This window comes from Dromaius novaehollandiae, chromosome 5 (assembly GCF_036370855.1).
Source record: "Dromaius novaehollandiae isolate bDroNov1 chromosome 5, bDroNov1.hap1, whole genome shotgun sequence".
Taxonomy (NCBI): Eukaryota; Metazoa; Chordata; class Aves; order Casuariiformes; family Dromaiidae; genus Dromaius; species Dromaius novaehollandiae.
The window spans coordinates 41,940,456-41,963,688 of NC_088102.1; the positions used below are offsets into that span (position 1 = coordinate 41,940,456).

Here is a 23,233-nt window from a genome sequence, read left to right on the forward strand (position 1 = left end):
CACTTCCCAGTTGCTTATTTCAAATGAGGAACTGGTAACAAGCGGCAGCCCTTAGATGTGCTGTTACTGACACTGCAGGTGTCCCGGGAACGAGAACTGGGAACGCCAGGCTTCACTCCATCACTGCCTCGCTTGGTCAAGTCACCCTATCTGTTGTCACATCTCAGCTTAATCTCTAAAGTGTGGATAACATCAGCCTATTTCACAACGTGGTGATAAGGCTTAATGAAAGGTGGGCAATGCATCCTGCGGTTCTCGGACGAAAGGTGATACATTACTGCTGTTATTTTGACTTGTGTGCCTAAGAAAACTAACTGTTTAAGGTTCTTATATAAATCCAGACATAAATAATTAACTTAATTTCCAATTCTTATTCTCTAAAAAAGAAACCTAGGTAATGTCACGATAAAGAAAAATAGAGGGAGAAAAGTGAACCAAGGAGAACAATGGGAATTTACAAAACGAACAGAGACAAGAACTCTGTTTAAAAGCCAGAACAAATCAGTATTTGATCTGACAGGACCAATAAAATTCTGTGTGATATGCATTTTGCATAGTAAATGTGTCCTTCCCAGGTGTCAAGCGTGTTACTATCCACTTGGTGGCCAGCCAAGCACTTTCAGAACCAGCGATTCCAGCAGCAAATTTGGAATTCTGCCCACTAGAGAGACACGGCCTACTAAGAAGGAAGCATATGCACTTACTTTCTAAACAAACTCACCAATTTTTGAAGATTGCATCAGTTTGGAAAAGGCTCTTCCCTCCGATCCCCATTATAAAGCTACTGTCTATGATTTAGCACACTGATTTTGAGGAACGTGCCTTTTGACAGGCATTGGTCAGATACACTCCAAGGTAGCAGGCAAACTTTGCATTGGGCCCTAATCAATTTACAAAGCAACAATGGCTAAACTCAAGTTTAAAACTATGCAGGACCCTGAATTAAGGGCAGCAGTCAAAAGTGGAAATGAATTACAAGTACAAAAGCAATAATAGAGAAGAACTGAAGCCAAGAAAGATAATTGAAATGGAAAAAATACGCATTTTTTTCATCCATTCTCCTCTGCTACCTGATGTGAAAGCCAATTCCCTTGAAAACACAAAGCCACATGAGGGACTGCTGTTGCAAGTGTGAATTAAGAGTGTGATTTTTTTAAAATTGTATTAAAACACCTGCTTTACCCATTCTGGGGCTTAATGAAGGGAAATGGAGTTTACTGGCCCCTAATTTGGGGGATAGATTCTAATCACTTCCCATGGCCCAGCCTGGAACATCAAACAATTGAGTTTATCTACCTTTTTATTATTTTATGAATATACTCCTGGCAAGGACTGAAACAGGTACAGAGGGTCTACAGAACCTATTTAAAGATGATGCCAATGCATCTCTTGATCAGGCTAGATTTCTTTAGAACAAAAGAAAGCAAAATACTATGGGTCACACACCACTTACTTCTGGAAGGGCAAACAGAACAGAGTGGGATATCCAGCCAGTGGGATAACAGACAGAGGCAAAGCCTTCAGGGTATTATACATGCTCACATTAACACGCAAAATATTTGAGGAGGGAAAGTGTTCATAGGCTTATTCATGCTGACTGTAAAGGTCTAGGTTAAGTTAATTTCAACTAATGTTTAATTCAATCAATCACTGGGAGTTTCCTAGCATCCTGGATTGGCAACACCATACACATGGTTTTTCAAGAGCAGGTTGTTAGCTTGTCACCTGTCTCGCACACCTATGTGGTCAGAACTCCACTGTATTTATTGTTCTTCAAAGATTTTCTAAGGCCCATTTGACATTTTCTTCTCCATATATTCCCACAGTGGCACCAAAAATTCGATTTAGTAATCTACTTCTGAAGGTTCTGTGTCTTTTTGACTTCTCAATAATTGCACAAGTTTCACTTCCATATCATACCACAGGATTTAATGGCTTGGATATCAGAGGTCTGACCTCTCAGAAACAACATGGAGCTAAAAATTCTCCTGACGCAGCAGCAACCATACTCATATTCTAGACTCAAGAGTGCCTTAATTTCTCCTTCAGCCAAACTGTAACTAGAAATCAACATTCCTGGACATCAAAACTGCTTAACATTTTGCTGCCTCTGGTTACTCACTGGGTAAATAAATTAACCTTCGCTTCAATTTACAGCCACCACCCCATTCTCAGTCCCATTTTTCTTACTGTTTCCCGAAAACCTTCAGTTCATGCCTTATGCAATTCTTTTGTCTCTTCCAGCAGCCAAAGTACCCACATATCTGTCAAGCTAGTGCAAGCCAATAGATTCACCCCTTCCCAAGAATATTGCAATAGTCACACTCCTTTTCTTATCCTGATACCAGTAAGTTCTGGTCTGACATCCTGCCCCTTCGCTCAGCCCTGGTTATAGCAAGATGTCAGTAGAGTTTGACGTGTTAGCTGACCTGCATGAAACAGAGAATAATGAATGGGCTGGGATGCTACTTATTTTATTGAGAAGGTTCAGAGTTCTTCAAACTATGTATTTTAAATTGACTACTCGACGCTCGCAACAGTGAAAATGATTAAGATCATGCCAGGAACATATGTGAAGATAGGTAAAGACCAGACATAAATTTACTTGAAATTCTTATACTAATAATAAAACCCACTCACACCTTGTACATACGGTCCTGTTTCAGGGTGTTCTCGGACTCGAAGAGTGTAAGGTTTCTTTTGGTCTGATTGTTTTAACAGATCTCGGACACGCTCATTATAGATTTCCAGAAAACTGAAAAGGAAAAAATGAAAGGAAAAGAAAGCACATATAATTGCTCTTCATACAATGTAACTACCTGAATCTTTCATTGATTTTTCAGTTACTGCATTCACTTTCATTACCTGTGTTACTGCCCCTTCCCACCCAGTGCACATAGAAAGAATTGATAAGCCAGTTTCCAAGAAGCAAGAGACATTCACCGTTTCATCTAAAAATTCGTGAAATTAGCTTTTTCTAGAGCTAATAATTCTGAATCCCCAAATTTCCAAATACAGTTTTTCAACAGGTACTATGAATAAGAGAACGAATAAGGGAACTGTGAATGAGAACGAAATGTAGAACTATGGCTCAAATTTAAGAGTGAGACAAACAGGAAGTAAATTCTTAAAGCATTCCTATTTTAGCTGTCTATACAAAAGTGAACAGGCCGTACTCAAAAGTAACATCAGCACTTTTTCATCCTTCCTCCACTGTTCTCTCCCTTGCCCCCAAATGATCAACATATGAGAAAACACAAACACGAAAAAGTCTTTGCTTCGTTTGATTATAGGGACTATATTTTTGAGAACATTCATACCATTGACCAAAAGAGTGACACTCACCTGACCTTCACTCGGCAAGATGCTGTCTGGTTTGAGTAATCATCCTTCCTTGAAAAGAGACCCTGCACAAACCAAAATTTTTTATAAATTTTAAATCCAACATAAAAATCTAACAACTTAAACAAATGCAAGTGAAGTAAAAAAATAAGTACCTCACATATACGAGGTGTCAACCCAATCGACGCCTATAAATAATAATAATAATAAAAATTAATATATTTGCTCTTACCCTTGCAAAACTCATCTATTAAATAAAAGCCAAGTTATGAGGAAAGGGCAGAATCATGGTGCAGCATCAAAGCGATGACCGTATAGAGGATCACAATACAAACCACCCTGGAGTGCAGTTTGGAGTACTGCATGGCAATGCACAGCGGGAGCATCTTGCAAGTGAAACGCTACAGGGACTAGTGTGCTGTGTTATGTCAGCTGTCTTGGCTTCAGTAAACACTCTATTAACAGCAAAAAGTCATTTTAGAGCAACTTCTACAGCATCAGTGAGAAGCAGAGAGACTTCACGGGCTGTTTGATGTCTATACCAGAGGTGCTGCAGTTCAGTGTAAACACAGCCAGGCCAGCACTGAAGTAAGTTTGATCAGTTACTAGTATTTTATTTTTCCTTATTCTACTTCTATTTCTTTATGCTATGGCATCACAGAGCTTGGAACAGCTTTATCTTCTATAGCATGTCTCAGCCAGAAGAGGCTACGGGCTGCAGAACTCGCGCTGCCTGGCTGCACCGCTAGCGGTACCTGAACCAGCTAATTTCAGCTTTGCCCAAACAGTCTGCACAGCACCGAAGCCACGGTGCGTTCTTGTGCAGTGAACTGTTCGTGTGGCACGCTTGCTCACACCTCAGTGACCGCGGCGCCAGCGCACCCTTAGAAATACTTTCAGGCTCAGGTGGAATCCCCTTGCTGAACAGCATGAAAAACTTTCCTAAGGTACATTTGAAAATAGGAAGGGAGGGGTCAAAAAAAGTTTTCGATTCTCCAAGTAAACCTACTACTGTGGACAAAACTTCAGTGCAGACCAAATGCTTGCTTCGTCCTAGTTATAAATATTGTTTCACAGCAAATAGATGTTATTAAAGATGGGACTGAAACAGGATTCTTATGGAAAAAGAAATCACTGTATAATCCAGAAATCTCTTAGAAACACTACTACCTGGAAATTTCCTTGGAAAGGAATAGTGATAATTTCAAGATGTGGCCATTATGAATTGTTAAGATATTTCCAAAAAAATGCAACACAAATGATCTGGTTTGTTTCTCATTAACCCTGATTTTTATAATTCTTCAGTGTTACAACTCTTTCATGGAGTTAATCTTGTCTTAAAACAAAATGAACAGAGAACCCAGGTCATGATTTGACAAAATCCTATTGTTGATGTCAGTGGAGGAGGGAAAAAACATAAAATCCAAACCGTTGTGCAGAACACAAACCAGGCCAGACCGGCTGCCTTCTTCTCTTTGGGATTTGAGCAAGTTTTACCCTTGTTTCACTTTTTAAATTGAATCCTCTTGGGGGTAGGAAATAGAGGCCCACCTGTGCAAATTGTTAAATAAAATATCTCTTGTTTAGGGGCAACTCACAATACTCCACCAATAACCAAGAATAATGATGGATAAAGATCAGATTGCCTTCTGCTGCAGCAGAATGCAGGAATCCTTAACCCTTTCCATGCAGCTGAGTACCAATACTAGAATGCACCCTAAGTAGTTCCTGGTAGCTAAATATCTTAAAATACAACAGCTTCTACAAACACCATTCAAATTAATTTCAAAACTGGAAGTAAAGCAAATATAGTTTCCACAAGGCAAAGGACAGCTTCTGCAACCGATAAATGCCTCAAGTAGATAACAAAGTATGTTACAAAAATATACCTGTGAATTGTATACATTTTCATTTGTGAAAATAATTTAATTTCAGCATGGCTCAGACTGCCAAAAAATTACATTAGAATGAATACGTCGTATTGTCTTGAGCTATATGCGTCTAAAAAACTAGAAGCATTCAGGAGTATAAGGGTTTTTTTGTCTTCTAGCATAGCAATGAGATTCATACATGGTAAGATGAAGGTTACCCAAAAGAAACATTTAAATGATGCCATATTTTCTGGGTATTTTTTTTTAGTTGATGCTACATTGTTTACCTAGGCATAAAAGCTTGCCTCTAATTTTACATATTCATATACACACACACACGTACACCAAGTAAAACGCACACAAGTGTTCTGCTCAACTAGTACCATAATCTAGGTTTTAAAAATAAAGCAAACAATGTTTCTGCTAAACCCATCACCAAACCCTAAGTGTTAACTCACAGGTGTTCCCATCATGGTGTAAGTTTTTCCTGAACCTGTCTGTCCATACGCAAAGAGGCAGATATTGTATCCTCTGAACGCACCCATCAGCACAGAAGTGCCAAGGTCCTGGAACACCTGGAAAGACCAAAAGAGAGACAGCAGTCCATTAATAATATGCCTCCCAGGAAACACTCAGCATTACTTGATCATTCAGCTTTCATATCTCCATGTGGACAAGGATTTCCATTGTATTTGTCTTTTACTTTATCAGGCACAATGTTAAGTGTCCAGCATCACCTATTAGATCCTCCTCCAGATAATGGTATGCCAAGGGCAGCACTGACAGGGAGCAGTAGCGCCTCATTGTGCTTTCCTGCCTGCTGTCTCTTATTTTGTAATAGGACTGCACAAATTTCTTGGGAATCCCCCGCCACACCAAGTTTTTACAGTGCACAGCATAAATCTGACAGAAAACCATGATCAAGGCTCTTTGGCACAATGACAACAGCAGCAGCTTTGGACATCACAATCACAGGTCCAAAGCAAAACAAAGTCTAGCCTGTAGCCTGCAGACCAGACCTAGCTCAAGGGATGCTTCTATCTGACCCATTTGGACAGCAAGTACTGCCACCAAAAGCTGAATGATTTATTTTCTGCTCAGGCTATGCACAGAGATGCACGCTGCCTTCTATTTATCCTACGACAGAGCCAAAAACTGTTACCACCAAATCAGTGTCAGTCTCCAGGGACTTCTAAAGCTTGAGCTGGGCCGCTGTGGCTGCAGAAGTTGGACCACGTTCTCAGAATACCAAAGCCATGCTAGAGCTCAGTTGAGAGAACACTTCGTAAAGTTTCCTATCAAATGTACATTGGATCATAAGGTTACAGTAGGCAGGCTGCCAAACCTGAAACACAGCTTCGGCCTTTCCAAAAAAATATTACAAGTATTAATGTTTTTGCTATTCACATAGAAAGCTAGCTAGTATATACAGATGCATACTATTGCAAAGTCTCATCCACAGCCAGGGCACTTGCTTCTCTTCTGGACAGATAAATGTACTAAACTTGGTATAAAAATGGACAGTAAAATATACTTCATAGATGCCATCATTCTACCTGAACTATCCAGAACGGATATTAAAAATCCTCTCCTGAGGCTTTTATTTTCAGATCATATTTCAGCTCAAACTGAGACAAGATGCTAATCCCTAGCCTAGAAATCAGTAACATTCTAATTCTGCAGAACTTGGCTACCCTTATTACTTTCATTAATCAGAAACATCTTGGTTATTAATGGTCGTGAATAATTAAATCAAAGCTAGAAGTCAAGAATGCACATGAAGAACTAGTAGTTCATTTGCAGCACACCTGGCTCCCTATCAGGGACAGCATGCCATGAAAAGTTCTACTATTTATGGACAGGAAGACGAATGTAATTATGTAATACTTTTAGCAAAATATATTAACCATACACAAATGAATGAATGAACAAATAACTGACCAGACATATTAGTGTGATGGTCAAAAGTTATGCTGAACAAGCCAATTAATCACTTTCACCTAATAAATAGACATTGCTCAAATCTATTTTCATAGAAAAATTATTTTACCATACTACTTTCACAAATATCAGTATATACAGACAGACATGGATATGAATTATTTGCCATCACAAAGATTTAAAATGTGTTTAAAGAGCCCAGAAGTGCACAAAAAGACAGAGAAATGAATGCCACAGAAGAAAGCTATTGAGAAGCACTTGAAGATGTCAATTTTAAGGTGAGACTAGGGAAGAAAAGTGCATAATTTAAGAGAAGAAGAAGAAGAGGAAGAAATTTTAGCCCCAGGGAGGTCAGCAGTTTGAGTGGTAGCATCAAAGGGGCCATAAAAAAGTCTAGGCAAAAAAATGAAAGGTAGCTAATAAAGCTCTATATACACAAAGCCTCAGGCAAAAAAAAGGGGGGGGGAAAACAGAGCAACAATTACAAAGTGGTTTCTGAATACTGTAGGTAAGAAGTAAAAGCTGCATTTGATGTGGTAATGGGAAAGGAAAATTTCTGTCTTTACAAAAACAGAACAGAGTTACCACACAAAATCCTCTCAGAGCTACCATAAAACCCGTTCTTCCGTTACCCACTTCAGATAAATGTTCCCTGATACCACAACCAGGACTGTTTTTCCTTATAAATCAAGTGTATACTGGAAAGTATAAAATAAGATCACAGGCAGCACTTTGTCCATGAGACTTGCCTTCTGAGTTGTGGGAAAATGTAACAGCAGGAATTAGGCTGGGGGTTGGGTTTACTTGGAGGCTGCTTGTAACATCTGTTTTTACTTACATCCCTCCTTTCTATGGAAGAGGCCCCACTTAAAAATAATAATGGAATAAATATATCAAACTGTGCCATTATCCCTGTAGCTTTTATTTTACTAGATCAGTGGGATTCAGTGGGACTGCCTTCAGTGGTATCACTTACACAAATAAGGACCGCATAACCTGACCCCGTATTTGCTTCAGAGAAAGAAGTGCAATTCCATGATGTGTTCCGAGTCTTCCAGCGCTCTATTTATTACTTTCAGGTTTTAGTAATCTGACTGCATTTGGCCACAAGTAGAGAGCACGCAATGCTCCCGTATATTGTCCCAACACAACTCCTGCTTCTGAACAGAGTCACTGTATTTGTCCAAGTGGTTCTGCAATAGTTGTGACAATCTTCTAATTAAAGACACAGCCAGAGGTAACACCTGGAGCAGCCCAGCACAGCATGTTTGACCACCAGCATGCCTCTCCTTCAGAGCACAGTGATAAACATTGGGCAAACTACACCCTGAAGCTTCTCCTTTCAGTAATACTGATGCAGAAGCGCTATTCTCAGTCAAGTTGTACTGAAGAAAGAGGTCAGCCCCATATTTACATCATCATTATAACACAGATTGGTTTTCTTCTATAAATTAAAGATATTTGGAAAAGCATCTGAGCATTAATAATAGCAGTGCGAACCATTTTTATTGTGATTCTTGGCATGAGTCATCCATCAAGGCAGGACATAAATAAGTTCTTTGATGTTGTGTGGCCTATAGATCAGTCTCACGAGTTCAGAAATCTGTTTTACTAATCCTTTACAGTAAATCTGTACACTCACCAAGGACAAAATAGGAGCTTAGACCTCAAATGACCATGCAGGCCAATAAAGACTCACCAGTCACACCAAGCTTCAACTAGCAGCTGTATATGTAACACCCGCCTGTTTCTTCCCCTCTGCCTCGTGCAATTCTTCATGCTTACTTCAGCATCCCCCAGCCCTCCACTGCTTCCTGCCATCCCATCACATATATCACATCCACTCTCAGCTGTCCCTTGGTCCACCAGAGCGGGACAGAACATGTCCTGCCTTGGGGGAAAGGATGTGCCCGACCAGTCGGAACATTGCTTACTGCCAGCTGCTCCAGCACCATCAGCTACCAGTGGAGATGCACACAAGTCTTGCACCGAAGACCACAGGCTGATTCTCAGCCCTGGCAGGCCATAAAGAAATTCCTTATAATTTACATCTGGCTTATGAACTACATGTCACACAACCTTGTGTTAAAGGATGGATGGAAGGCACCCTCCTCCAGATGTCTTCTGCGCTTCTAAATAGTCTTGTTCCTCCTGCCTACAATGCCTGTCGGCACCCTGACTTCCAGAATGCTTCTGTATCAGGGATCAGAAGCTGTTTCAGCTCTCTGCACTCCTGGGTTTTCTACTTTTCTTTTTTCCCACTTTCTACTTTCTCCCAGAACTGCAGCGCAAAATGATCATAAAAAATAATTCTCGAGCCACCTAACCTGCTTCCCTACGGCCTTCCTCTTAGGCTTACATGTGGATTCTGCAGTGAACTTTGAACTTTCCCCCAGTGGAAGCACTATTAGGATCTCTCCCCCACCCAGTCTGTACATAAAATTTGTAGGAATCTAATAATCCGAGTTCTCTACCCCTTTCAAATTGGATCGAAGCTAGCCAATTTGTTCAAACATTACTGGGAAACGCAGGACAGCAGCAGAGACAGTCACTGCAAAGTTTCATACATCTAATTTCTTTAGGAAATCAGGCTAAAAGACTGCAGTTACCACATACTCAGCAGAGACTAAGATTGCATCATGTTATTTTGCTGTAGATTCTGCATGCTGTGGACACACTCCAGCTCACAAGCTGAGAAAGACTTTCACCGAGATCCTGGAAGTGGACTGCTGCCAGTCAGCATGTCTCTAAGATAAAACACTTTAAATTCAGAGCAGAAGAAAGAGAAAGTTCCTCTCATGCGCTCAGTGATTTCCAGCACTGGGAATGTGAACACAGGAAGGAGGAAAGAATCTCATCTAAATGCAAGATGGCAACATCCAGACCTGCAGGTTGACGGAAGCCTGCAGCCCAACTGGGCAAAATGACAACTACTGAGAGTCAGTAATGGTGAAGGAAGGCCAAGGGACTGGTAACAGGCCAAGGGACTGGTAACGAGCTCTGAATGAGGTGAAGAGGGTGATGGAAACAAACTGCACAGAGTCAAGGCAGGAAAGATGTGCTAGGATCCATTGGGAGCAAGATGAAAAGATGAAAGAAAGATGGGGTTTGGAAGCCAAAGCACAGGAAGTCACTGGATCAGGTTGATGTGGAAGACAAAGAATGTCGAGCACAAAAATTTAAGGCAAAAGTATGGAGATCCAGAGTCCAGAAGATTAGGACTTCCACGGCAAAGAGAATCGAACTGGAGGGAGCAGTATAAGAAATGATGGGAGAGTTGTCTGGAAGTGATAGGAGCAACGTGAGTCTGTGCCCACTTCCCTTCAGAGCATCACCATCATGTAACTTGTAGAAATTTGCATCCCTCGTTGTGCACACAGGTGGCCAAAAAACAGCCTGTGTGCTCCCTATCAGCTTAGAAACCTGTAGTTTAAATGGCAGAACCTCTTACAATAGGAATAAATAATATATAGGAAAGTATCTTAATACCACAATACGGTTTGTCTCATTATGCAATCACCCTTCTTTCTGGAGGTTCATAATGAATCTTAATAGATTCTCATGGGACCTAGGTATAACAACACAAAATCTTCACAGGCAGGCAAGCCGTTAGGAGAACAAGGATAGAAACACCATCCAGAGATTAAAGTTGGACTCTCAGAACTGGATTTTATTTCCAGCTCTTTCCAAACTTTCCTGTGACACCATGCAAGTCACGTCACATTTTTACAGTTCCATTTTCCAACCAGTAAAGTAGGAATAATACTATCTATCAGTAGAAAATTGTGAGATATGCTCATGTGTTCATAAAACCCCTTGCAATCTTCACTTAAATCACTACAGAAGTTCTAACTGTGCAAATCATTGTGCTCTGTATCTCTCCATACGCGCTGGACAAAAGAATTTCGTACTCCGAAGTCCCAGTTAAGCAAAGCTCTTTTGCATTCACTCCCTGTTAAACATATGGGGCCACTCAGATGCTTCAAACATGATTCAAATCAATCCTTTTTGAATTAGGCCTCGAGAGAATATATATTATTACAAACAAAACTGGATAACTCTGAAAGCAATGCTACAACCCCACGATAATAGCGAATTAGAATTTCAAAAACTATTTACTGAAATCCTATTAAACCCTGTTTTTCCTGGTAGATTACAGTCCATTCAGTTTAGAACAGTCTCAGTTTAATCAGAAAACCTTCTTAGTTTTAGTCTATTGCAGAAAAATGGAGAGGTGAAGCATAGCAAAGAATTCATGGCTCATTTAAAAATAAAGGTGAAGTAATTGAAATCAAAGCTTTTTCTGTACTAATGTCCAAACATCCATCAGCATCAACAGCTATGGATTATACTAAAAATTAAGTCCTATGATCACTTCAGGACATATGTACTAATCTATTTCATGATATGGGTGGAATCATGTCTTCTCTACATCATGGGAAGAAAAAAGATTCCTTTGTGATTCTCCTAAGTTTGGCTTTCAGAATATAACTTCAGAAAGATAGGTTATTTCAAAGAACATGAGCTGGATATGGCTTCCTGCAGAGAGCATGCTATTTGGCCAAGACAACTATGTCTTCGCTGTACGGTTACTCTACGTGATTGGCACTGCTTAGTCTGTTCCACGCAAGAATGTCCCTACGACAAAGCCTGAACTGCTTTGCTATGCCTTGTTAGTTCTGCACTCGCTGAGCTGTATCTGGTACACGTCCCATGGCAATTGGTGAAACGTTTTATGATTTACTACCCATCAACTGTGCTAAGAGTAGAAAAATATGTCTTTCTGAAGAAATTATGACAAGTGTGATCGTTCAGGGTATTTTGCTGGCATGCTCCCTATGAAGCGGCCAGGCTTCAGATCAAGTCTAACAAATCCCAAATCATACAAGTTAGTCCTCACCACAGGATTTAGACCATTTCAATAGAAACTTGTGTTTTTTTAAACAACTTAAGGCTTACAGTGTTATGCCAGTTTAAATCAAAATCAGTGTTGGTTAAATTCACAAAACTTCCCAGTATCAACAAAGTCAGAACAATAAAATACTTAGGTACTTAAAAGACCTAGACAACCACATTTTGAAGTACTTGTAAGCATACAACAACACATGTCCGAGAATGCAAACTGAAGACTTAGGCATGCAAGTGGTACCTCTGAACCACAACTTGACATACAAAACATAAACAGCTCATAATGCACCACAGTGTATCAAACTACTCATGCTGACTTTCCCTGTACACTGTTATGATTAGTCAAATTTTATATTGCTACTCTTCAAAAATTATCTCAAACCTCTCCCTGTGAAGCTACTTCTATTATTAGTCAGTTTAAATTTTAATTATATTCAGTTCCATCTCACCTGTTTTCTTGCAAATATTTGGAGCCATATTTACAATTCAGATGTTTATACCCTTCAAACAGATGCAAATCTGTTTAATCCTCTTTGCTCATAATGCCAGACTGAAATATAAATTGCATTTGGGCACACCAGATAGGCAATTGCTACTCAGACGAAGTTCAAAGCCCAGGGCAGCACAAGTGCCTGCTGCACCAGCCAGCACGGGAACTTGCAAGATCGCGGCCCAGCAACCCAGCAGAAGCTTGCAACCATCAACATCTCCAGCCCTTGCAGCATCTTTCTGAAGAAGAGAAATGATTTTCTAAATGTCTAGCCAGTGCACCAGAGTACTGGTGACTTGATCAGCACTTTTCCCCCTCTTGCTCTCTCCCCCTCCCTCAGTTAGCATCACTGCTCTTTAGGTAAGTTATTTCAACAAGGCTTCAGCGCACGACCTAGAAGTCCTGCAACATTCCACATCACCCAAGGAAAGCTACGGTTCAAGTAACGAACAACAGACTTGAATCAGATGCCCCCTAAGCCTGAGTTTGGCATTAACAGCCCTGATGAAGGTCTTCATATGTCTGTTAGATGGTATGCCATTTGACCACAGAGGTGAATCTCTTGCCTCCCTTTTAAAGTGTTTACAGCATGTGTTTTGTCTTCACTAAATTACTTCATTAAATAGTCCACTTATTAAAAAAAAGAAAAGAAAAAAGACTTGTGATACAATCTACTAATGCAGCATCTGATTTTCCCTCAAAATCAAAACAATTTCAAAACATCAAAAATAGACAGCTATGCAATATTTTATACAAAAAATTGACTATGGACTTAACTTTTAAAATTAAAATATGCTTTAAAATCATTTTAGGATTGCCTCCTCATTTAAAATAGTTTTAAAGAGGAAAAAGTTACCATTAAAAGATTTCATGCATCTCCAGTCCAGCACCTTCAGTCCAGAATTAAAAGGGCAAATCTACCACTGAGAGTCATGCTGAAGTGAATGTTTCTGTATGGGATAAGTGTGCCCACTTCCCATCCATTTGTGCTGCTTTCCTTCCTCACCTCCAGTTTGCACATCAACTCTTTTAATTTGACCACTGCATATCACCTGCAAACATCAGCAGGATAATTTTAGTCCATTTTAATTTATGCTGTTTAGACTGGGATTGCAGAACTTTAAAGATATAAACAGAAAACACTTAAGAAGAAATCTCTCTACAGTGTATATTTTCCAAACATTTATGTGAACGACAGATTTTGAGGCCATCTAATATGTAAAAATTCAATTTCAAATAATCAAAGAAATACATCAAAGTGAAAAGGATTTTTATGTGGTGGATAGGCAGAACATTAAAATGCAGAAAAATGCAGGTTTCCAACTGCTATTATGTAGGCAAATGAAACAAAGAAAAAGTGTAGTTGTTTAGTGCAGCCTAATCATCACTATTGAATTAATACTGTTTAAAACGAAAAGCTAAAAAAAATGAACTATACACTGTATATAGTCATTCTTTGAAACCCCAATGTACTACAGGTCAATTTAATGTGCTACTTGGCAAAGGATCTCTGAATCTCTCTTGCAAGTAAAATCACAAATTGCAGACAGCTTGGAACACAAACCAAAACCACAACAAAACTTAGTCTTCTACCAGTTCATCCTTGACAAAAGAAAAAAAAAAAGTCTGGATTTACTATCCGTTTCAATAGAAAACCAAAATTAATAGAACAGACAGAGATAGGGCTCTGGGTTGCTTTGTCAAGAATATATGAGAATTTTGGCCTTTCCATCCACACAGGCTATTTTAAAAATGACACATGAAGAATATTAATTGCAAATGCACCTTGCATTACTAAAAGGCACAAAAACATTTTGAGAGAGTTAAAGGAGTCCAAGAGATTTCAGTGAAAGCATACCACCTGCCCAAAAAGCCTAGCAATATCTAAGTGACAAAAGCAGGTTTTTCTCCCTGTTGAAAGAACACTAGCATAGTAAAACTCTCCTTTTTTAGAAAGCAGAAATATGCTTTCCAAACAGATTTATGAGTAAGAAGCAAGAGAAACTTCTTCACCCCCAGGGAAGGAATATTCCATTCTGATCTTTTCCAATTTGGATGGCAGAATCAGAAATTTTCTTATAGAGCTAAATCTCAAATCTTTTTTCTGATGGCTTCAAAGTCCAGATTTATAGTGGCTTTTCTACAGCTTGCTTAAATAATGAGTTTTCAAGATACTGAGAAGTACTTTATTTATTCACCTGTGAGTATATCACATTTTATCATGAGACTTGTATGCGCGTGTGTAAGCATGCATAGTAGACACATGACTATATTTTTCTTGTGGCATGAAAACACATATTTTGTGTGCTAATGCCAAGAAGAAATAAAATATAGTATGGAACACATCCACTCAGACACCATAAGTTGCAGACATTTACTATTAACAGTGATGGCTTGGGACTCTGCTATTTTACAGTGAAATTTTTGCTTGGATGTTAAAAACCTTTTTTGTTTTAAAACTCTTTATTTCTTTTCAAAATAGCATATTTATTTTAACTTTGTAACAAAAGTTTTAGCATTGTCTATTTTCCCCAACAGCCTGTGTGCATTCTGAAACCTATTTCTTTTTAATATTCATCGACCCCTTAGTTTCTATCAAACCAATGGCATGTGCAATAATCTCTTGTAATCTACTTCTTTTACAAGTGTCACATGCAAAATAATATAGAAGGGTATTGGCTGATAGTCATTCTTTTGATCCCAACAGGCAGTTGCAGATAATTAAACTCTGCTTTAATGCATATGATTCAAACTAATGCTGGTGAATACTGAAGCACAACCAGGCTCTGTTAATATCAGTATCTTAATCTTTGACTTTTCATTGAATGAATATGCATTGAATGGATATACAGCTAGGAATTCGATGATAGCAACTACATATTTTATATTGGAACTGCAATGGGTTCTCTTTATTCTTTAATAATGCCTCTCTCACAGTAATAAATACTTTAATTGCAAAGATAATGGGGGCATTCTAACCAGAACAAAGTTCTGGCAATATGAATTTCAAGAGTATAAAACTTTCCTTTCTTAACCCAATCAGAACTTGAACTGCAAAAGGAAACAAAAAGCAGTTGTTTTAAACTTTAGTATATTGTCTGTTGTGCTTTTGAGTTTAATAATTTGGGAAACTGAAATATATGCCAAGTTGCAGAGTGACATGGAAAAAAAATCCAGGCTGTCTCCAGGGACAGCATGCAATGCCAAGTTTGCAAATTTTAGAGAACAAAATTGACAAATTAAGTTTTTGGGTTTTTTTTAAGACTACGTTTCTGGCAAAAATATCTGCATTTTGCTTAGACTACAATGAACATGCGAGGACTAGCTAGCTCTGCCTGGAACACGGGTGGAAGGATGGGAAGAGAGGGAGCTTTTAGCAGTGGCAAACTATTAAAGTAGTTTACTGTGTCTTATTTATATGGTAACCATATCCTTATCTGAAAACATCTGAAATGGTTAATATTTAAGATCGTCATTAGGAAACTAAATTAATCTTGGAAACTCCAGAAATTTCAAGGGAGTTAGTCTGGTCAAAGCAAAGAAACAGACAAAAATAAAAATGTGTACTAGTTTTAAATATACAAAATTCTTTGAATCAAATAAACTTACTATTCATCACAGGCATAGTCTGCAAACATCAACAAACAACTCCCTAAAAGCAAACTGCTTGTACTGTGAAATGTTAGACTGAAATTAGATGACTACCACAAATTCCCACAAGTTAACAACTGGGGTCAAAACTCGAAGAAACAGTTATTTTCTCGCACAGCACAATTTAAAAATAATCCTTAAAAATACTGCTGTTTTAATTAAAGAGGAAAAGACTGAACTTAAGTAGGACAATTGGGTCATCAGCTGCCTTCTTTCCACCATAGAACCAACAAGTGACTTTATAAATGCTGAAAAAACCCAACTGCTCAATTTCCATTAAAAATATGCCATACAAACAAAAAATCTGCTTCATCGGTAGCTGGAAAGCTTCAGAGCATCATTAAGAGAATTTCAGCAGATCAAGGTACTAAACGAACAGTATAAGAAAAAATTGGTGCTCTTATTTACCATCCAGAAAAAAGATCGCTCCCCACCAACAGGTCAGAATAATTTAAGGAACTGCACGAACAGTAAAAGGCTCAAGGCTGCAACATCAAATTGCCACTGCCCCGCTGTGAACTGCGGCTAGGCGAAACCTCCTAACCGGCAGGGCTGCCCCCACAACCCTGCCAGCTTAGAGCTCCTGCTGCTGCTGCGTCATGACCAAGCTCTGCCTAATTAAATTGCTGCTACATCTAAGACAGGCTAACTTGCATTTAAGGTGAAAAAATTGTCTCCATATAGCCATGCAATAAAATTATTCAGGGTTAAGCCTTTCCTGCTCAAATAATGAAAGCCTTAGTTCCAAAGTCTTAACAAAACCCCCAGAGATTTATTTAAAAAAAGGCAGAAAGAGGATGCAAGGAAGGAACGTCCGAAAACAAACTTAGGGTTTTGTTCCAATAACGCAAGGCTTTTCCTGCACGTGTTTTCTCTTAAAGAATACTAAACAAACGTCAGCTGAGGGGCTTTCAGCACACAGCCCGAGGAAATGCTAGCAAAGGGAAGCGCATTATGCTGCCCAGAACGCTCCTCTGCGCCACGAGGATTATTGCAGCAGCATCGTCCCCTTCACATCCAGGCACCGGGGGGGGGTGTTAAGAAAAGAGATAAAAGAAAAAAGAGGCATTGGTTGGGAACATTTCTTCTCTGTCATTAAGAGCGTCAAAATTAGGATTACTTCTTTTCCCGGTTCTGCTCCTGGTTAAGGCAGGAAATCAGGGAGCGACAGCGAAGGCTTTGCTGCCCCTGCGTGCGGAGCAGAGAGGCACCACACCAGGCCTGGAGCGACGGTCCCCTGCCGGCTCTGCCAACAGGCTCCCGGCACGGCCCTGAATCCCTCTGTGCTTCAGCTCTCCCCATGACGGGGAACAACGATCGCTTTGTTCATCTCACCAGCTGTAATTTTTTCCAGCAGAAAAATTGTTTTTTGGGTGTGCTCATGTACACACATGCGCAAAATTTAACACAATTAAATTCAGTCTTGATTAAGGTATTTCGGTGATACTCTAAAATACTAGAACGAGACACAGATAACATATAACAAATATGTATATTTCCTGTAGAAAAAAACATGAGAAACGCTGACCACAATGAATAGCAACTTTATATTTCTGCTATTTTATCACTGAAATATATTATCACGAAAATGTACTGTATTTGCTCATCAAAAGTCTCATTTTGAGAAAGGATAAAAACTCTACCTCTGCTTACTTCCAAATCAATGAATAAGTGATATCACATCACGATGACAAGGACTTTATCACATCTAAGTCATACATACTCTGACAGAAATCTTGATCTTTTAAAAGTGCTAAAGTGCTCCATCACCATGGGCACAAGTCTACCCCCCCATTTTTCCACATAATAATCGATATTCTAAAGCAAGCGTCAACCTGAAAGACCAGATGCCCATCACAAAACTACCACCAGGTGTTTTCACCTGACTGTACAAAAGCCCCTTCTTCTCAGATCCCTCCGTTCCTACCCAACAGGGATCGTCACTGCGTTATCACTGGATTACAGCACATTCACAGCTTGAATGCAACAGCAATGCAATCACCAAAGCACAGCACGTGATGCTGCACCACTATCAAGCTTAGCTCAGTCCAGCTATACTGCTGGTAGTAAAGCTTTCTGCACAGGAAAGAAAAAAGACCTTACAGAATTTTTAGTCTTAAAATTTTTATTACTAAAGTTAATATGATATATTTTGTGTTTGCTTGGGATTTTACTGTGTGATTGCATCTGCCTACCACATCAGCATAGCAGAACCCTATCCATCAAGGACGGACTGAAACCCCTTTCACTCAGTTTAGCGAAATGGGAAGCAGATGTTGTTAGCTTGGTAATTCTCTCCAGGAGAGCAGCAAATTTTTGTTTGGGAGACACAATGAAAAGCTAATGGCTACAAAGCATTGCTATTTAAGGGGAACTACACGGAAAGGACTGTGTGTCTTGGGGAACGGTTATTTTTTTGTGATCCAAATCTGTGCGTCATCTTGCAGAAGTCCAGCTTCAGACTTTAATTCTCTTTCTACAGGAATAATCCGTAAATTAGAATTCTTACAGGTGCTCTATTTTTGCAAAACAGTACTAAAGATACAGTAACTCAGGCATATATGACTTTTCATGCCTGTCAAAGCAAAATTCAAAACAGTTCTATAATTCTGGATCTTTACTATATAGACTTCAGGAATACATCCTGCTTAGATCTCAGATAAAGAAAATTATTTGGTTGATACAGAGGATGAAAAGCAAGCAATTCTTCCCTTCAGAGGAGAACTATTGCAATGGTACAATTGCAATAAAAGACAGCAAGAGAAAAAAAATCAATTGATGGTGTGTTAAGAAAAAAACTACTCATCAAAAGATCAGATGTGCTTGAAAACAGAGGATATTTGATTAAATCTGTCTTGTGCAAAAGAGTGTCAGTGAAAGACTGCTCTGTACCATGAGTTTTTTATTTAGTACCTTAACATGAGGATAAGAAACACCATCAGGGAGAGGAAGAAGAAAATTACAGACGCACAGCTATCTCCATACAACCTGCGACCCTGTGCGTACAAATGCCACGATGAACAAATGAGCACCTGGGGGCTGCTGCTCCTCTGCTCCCGCAGGGCGGGCACCACGCGCCCCAGGTCTGCTCCGTCCACACGGATGCTTGTTTGCAGAGATGGACGCAGAAGAGGAGCAGGTTTCATTTCTGCACCATGCGTCTTCACCCGCAGCATAGTAACGCGCAGGCTTGTACTGAAGCCAGCACTACCTGGTGCAGGAAGACATTTACTGAGTGAACTCTGGGCTGCACCACACAAATCTGGAGTCACAGAGACGACCAAACATTCAGCTTTTCTAAAGGTCTTGAAAAGGACCAAGGTCTTGGAAGCAGCAGCATGCTTTTCTCTACAGTCACACAGTTTTACTCCCCTAAGACTGGAGAAGGTTTTAGACACCCTACCGGCCCGGCCCAGCTGCAACTTCACGCGCTCCACTGCCTTAAGAGCAGGAAACCCATGTGACTGGCCCCTTTAGATGTTGTGATACTATAAACATTACTGCATGAATGCCTACAAAAAGAGAAGAGCAGTTCTTACTGATATCTTCTCAAAATGAGTAAATTAAATGCTGTGATAGCTGCTAGTTGTTCTTTACACTGAATTATCTCTCTCTTGCAACAAAGCGAGTGAGGAATAAATAACAGATAATAATGAAGTTATAAATATCCTGCATTCTCTCCCACTGCAGCTAGCTCTTGGCTAGGATCCTAGGTCAGTAGCGGATGTCTGTGATTTCATGTGAAAGGAAAGTACAGAACAACAGCATAAAATTAGTATGTTTTATTGTTTCAGGCAGCAGCGACAAATATTGATCCTCAGCTGCGTCTCTGAAAATAACTGCCCATTAATTCTGTGACAAGAGGGAGGTCTGAGGTGGAGAAGAAAAATTCTCCCTTGACTTTATTACAAGAAAAGAAAAAAAAGTGCAGTGATCCAAATTTTTCAGCAACTCAGTAAGGGCTGACAATCTCCTGTAATATTTGAGAAACAACACAATGACATTACCAGGATAACATTTCAGCTTGTGTCCCTTCATCTGGAAACTGGTATTCTTTTCATGTATCAGCTAATTCGAGCTGACATGTTTTGCTCTTAGATCATCAAGTCTTGAAATTACCACACTGGAAAACAATTTTTAAGCCTATAAAACATACTTTTCTAGCAATAAATTCACTTCTCCACTTTCATATAAGAATAGATAGCATTGCTAAATGAAAATAAAGATGAAGGAAAAGAGATGGAAAAAGTACTGAAAATAGCAATTAGTGTCAGCAATTCTCTCAAAATAACATACCAGCAGAAATTCTGTGAGGCACAGGAGAATTTATTTGTAAAATCAGAGGCAACGACTGAATTCCAAGAGTATCTGAAAAAGATAGGCTTCACCGCATGCCAGCTGGATGCAAATTTCCTGAATTTGCTGTTGTTTAGTCTGGATGAACCTCACAAGTGCTCACAGAATTTACCACTGCTTGGACTCAACTGCACCTCGAATTGCAATTTTTGACAGTTACAACTATGACAGCTTTTGAAATGAGATATAGTAATTGTTTCCATAATAAAATGTCTCTTGAATTTTGTATACGTAAATAGTATAATAATTAAAAAAAATTGAAAAATCTCAAAAATCTAGAAGTACTACTTTTTTAAAGTTCCACCGAAAAATGACTCTTAAAAATATTCCCTAAAGACTTTTTAAAAGCGTAAAAATGCAGCACTCCGGAACATGAATACTGTTTTAAATTTAAACTGATTTTTTCATTGTCCAAGCTCAGAACATTAAAAACTTGGTAAAAAGCAACTATTGCTAAATTTTCTATTTTATACTCAACTGTATTATTAGCAGCATACATAAAAAGGGGCTTCAAATTCCTTCCAAAATACAGTTTCCCTTCAAGTTTACAAGTGAATGCACTTTTACCTGCCAAGGTTAGGATTAAACACTCTGCACACAGCAATCAGCAGCAGTTAAGCAAAGCAAATAGTGCTTACCGTGATCTCTTATTCTGGTGCACTGGTTGTCACATCAAATACAGCTAGTGAAAAACAAATTCTTTGACTCAAGTTGCAATAGATCAAGTGAATGAAGAACTAACTTCTGACCTTATTCTACAAAACACTTCTAATTCTAGACATGCATTTTATTTATAATTTGGGATATTAAATAAGCTGTAGGTGTTTTTTTGTTAATAAAGGAATTCAGGTCACATATAAACAACTCTTTTTATGATGTGACTATATGAAATAACCATTACCACTTTAAGCAGAAATCTTTATATTTAAAAGAAATTATGGCTACATAATTGGAAGGATGAGAAGGTTTAAAGGATGTTTATTAGTAATTCACAGCACAATCTCTTCTCTTTCTGTCGTTGGTTACTATATCCCTGCTAGTTTTAAGGGAATAGATTTAGGAATAAACCTGTCCTGATCATTAGAGGTTTTTTTTTTCCCCTTCTGTTGTTCATTTCCTTAAAATAAAGGATTTCCAAATATACAAGCTGGTAGACATAAATACACGCTTTCTGGTAGGAAAGTTTGGTCAGCTTTTCAAATACGTACAGGGCTTATTGCCAAAAGAACAGGTTGAGAAACATATCCTTTCACCCCTACTTGCATACATGTAGGGTTTCATCCCAGACTTAAAAGGAGGAGCAACTGCCTTTATTAAGAAGATAGAGCTCACAAGTTAAGGAATCTGCTATCACCATTCTCAGATGTACCAAGACATACAGCAGTGATGTCTCCACTGGGGAAAACCCTTTGGAGCAATGGGACTACTTTTATGCCAGTGTTTTGTAGCACCTACCCAACTACTCAGAGGATTATACATACGACTGGCTTCCACAAAAAGGATGTGAAGGAAAAACCTACATGCTTGTATGAATTTAGAGATCCATCCATTTAGAGATCCCTTCTTTATTCAGAAGCAGCAGTCAAATCCCTAAGCAGGTTTCATGCATTTGGTTTAGCTCTTCAAGGATTCCTTACACATTGAAGTTTCACTTTATTTTTTTTTAATTGCCTAAAAAAGAACGCTGTCTAGGATATTTCCCACAAGTTTACTTTTTATAAGAAATAGTTTGGAGCTGTGCAGAACTGTCGGAGAATAAAGTGCTTTCTAACTTTATATGGTTTTAGCGGTTTCCGGGAGAATCCAAACGAGAGGTAATTCAAGGTCACTTATGAGTTCATAAAGAGAAGTCTTGGCATTTTATTCTCAACAATTTATTAGTAAAGTTTGCCGGGACTGGTGGTTGAGTAAATTGTTAATTTTGCTCTTTTTGCCAGGCCAGCTGCCTCTGCTCACTTCCAGCCTGCAAGCACTGAGGAGCCACCAAACCAACTGCCAGATCCAGAGCTGCAACGTACAGCGACAGCTCACCTAATTAGAAGTGTTACCTTAAAAAAGTTGCAAGGTTTAACAGTTTCTTCTATTTTTGCTCCTCTAGTGACAGAAATTACTTATGCTGCACGTTACTTCTTCTCTACACTATCCTCTTCCACACTCACTCCATCCCACACCATCTTCAAAATTGGGCACCACATACTGCAAGAATAGCTCAGTGCCTCAGACTGCACTCTGCTAAAGTTGACCCAGGGCAAAAAGCAAGCTCATTTGCAGTACCTGTAAAATACCTAAAAAGCAGCTGTAAAATATCCAAGCAATCCACCTTCCCAATGCTTTCTACAGTAGAAGATAATACCATACGTTTCCAAACAAGACAACAAGCAGATCTGCTAAAGATTGGAGAGCAAACAGGCATTAGGACCAGGGAATTCCTAAGTCCCAATTAAGGCCACAGATTTCTTTCTCATTGCAAGCCCAATAATAAACCAAATCTTTCATATTACCAAGATGAACATAGACCCTTTGGCAAAATGTCAAAAAAACCCTGTTTCATAATGTTATGACAAGCCATTTTCTGTGACAATAACACTGGAGTTGCCCCCTCAGATGTGATATATCCAGGAAAAAAAAGCCCTAAAAATATTCAGAGCAGCACATTTTATTGTCTAAAGAAAAC

The 23,233-nt window shown here is 39.1% G+C and overlaps 1 protein-coding gene across 1 annotated transcript in view; it reads right to left on the minus strand.

Annotated features, from left to right (window-relative positions):
• Window positions 1-23,233, minus strand: part of STARD9 (StAR related lipid transfer domain containing 9) — a 113,410-nt gene that overhangs the window by 56,794 nt on the left and 33,383 nt on the right. Inside the window, exons 4-7 of the mRNA XM_026095738.2 lie at window positions 5,672-5,788; window positions 3,498-3,530; window positions 3,346-3,407; window positions 2,643-2,755 (exon numbers count right to left, since the gene is read on the minus strand). Of these exons, the coding sequence (XP_025951523.2) occupies window positions 2,643-2,755; window positions 3,346-3,407; window positions 3,498-3,530; window positions 5,672-5,788 (325 nt within the window). The remainder of the gene's footprint in view (window positions 1-2,642; window positions 2,756-3,345; window positions 3,408-3,497; window positions 3,531-5,671; window positions 5,789-23,233) is intronic.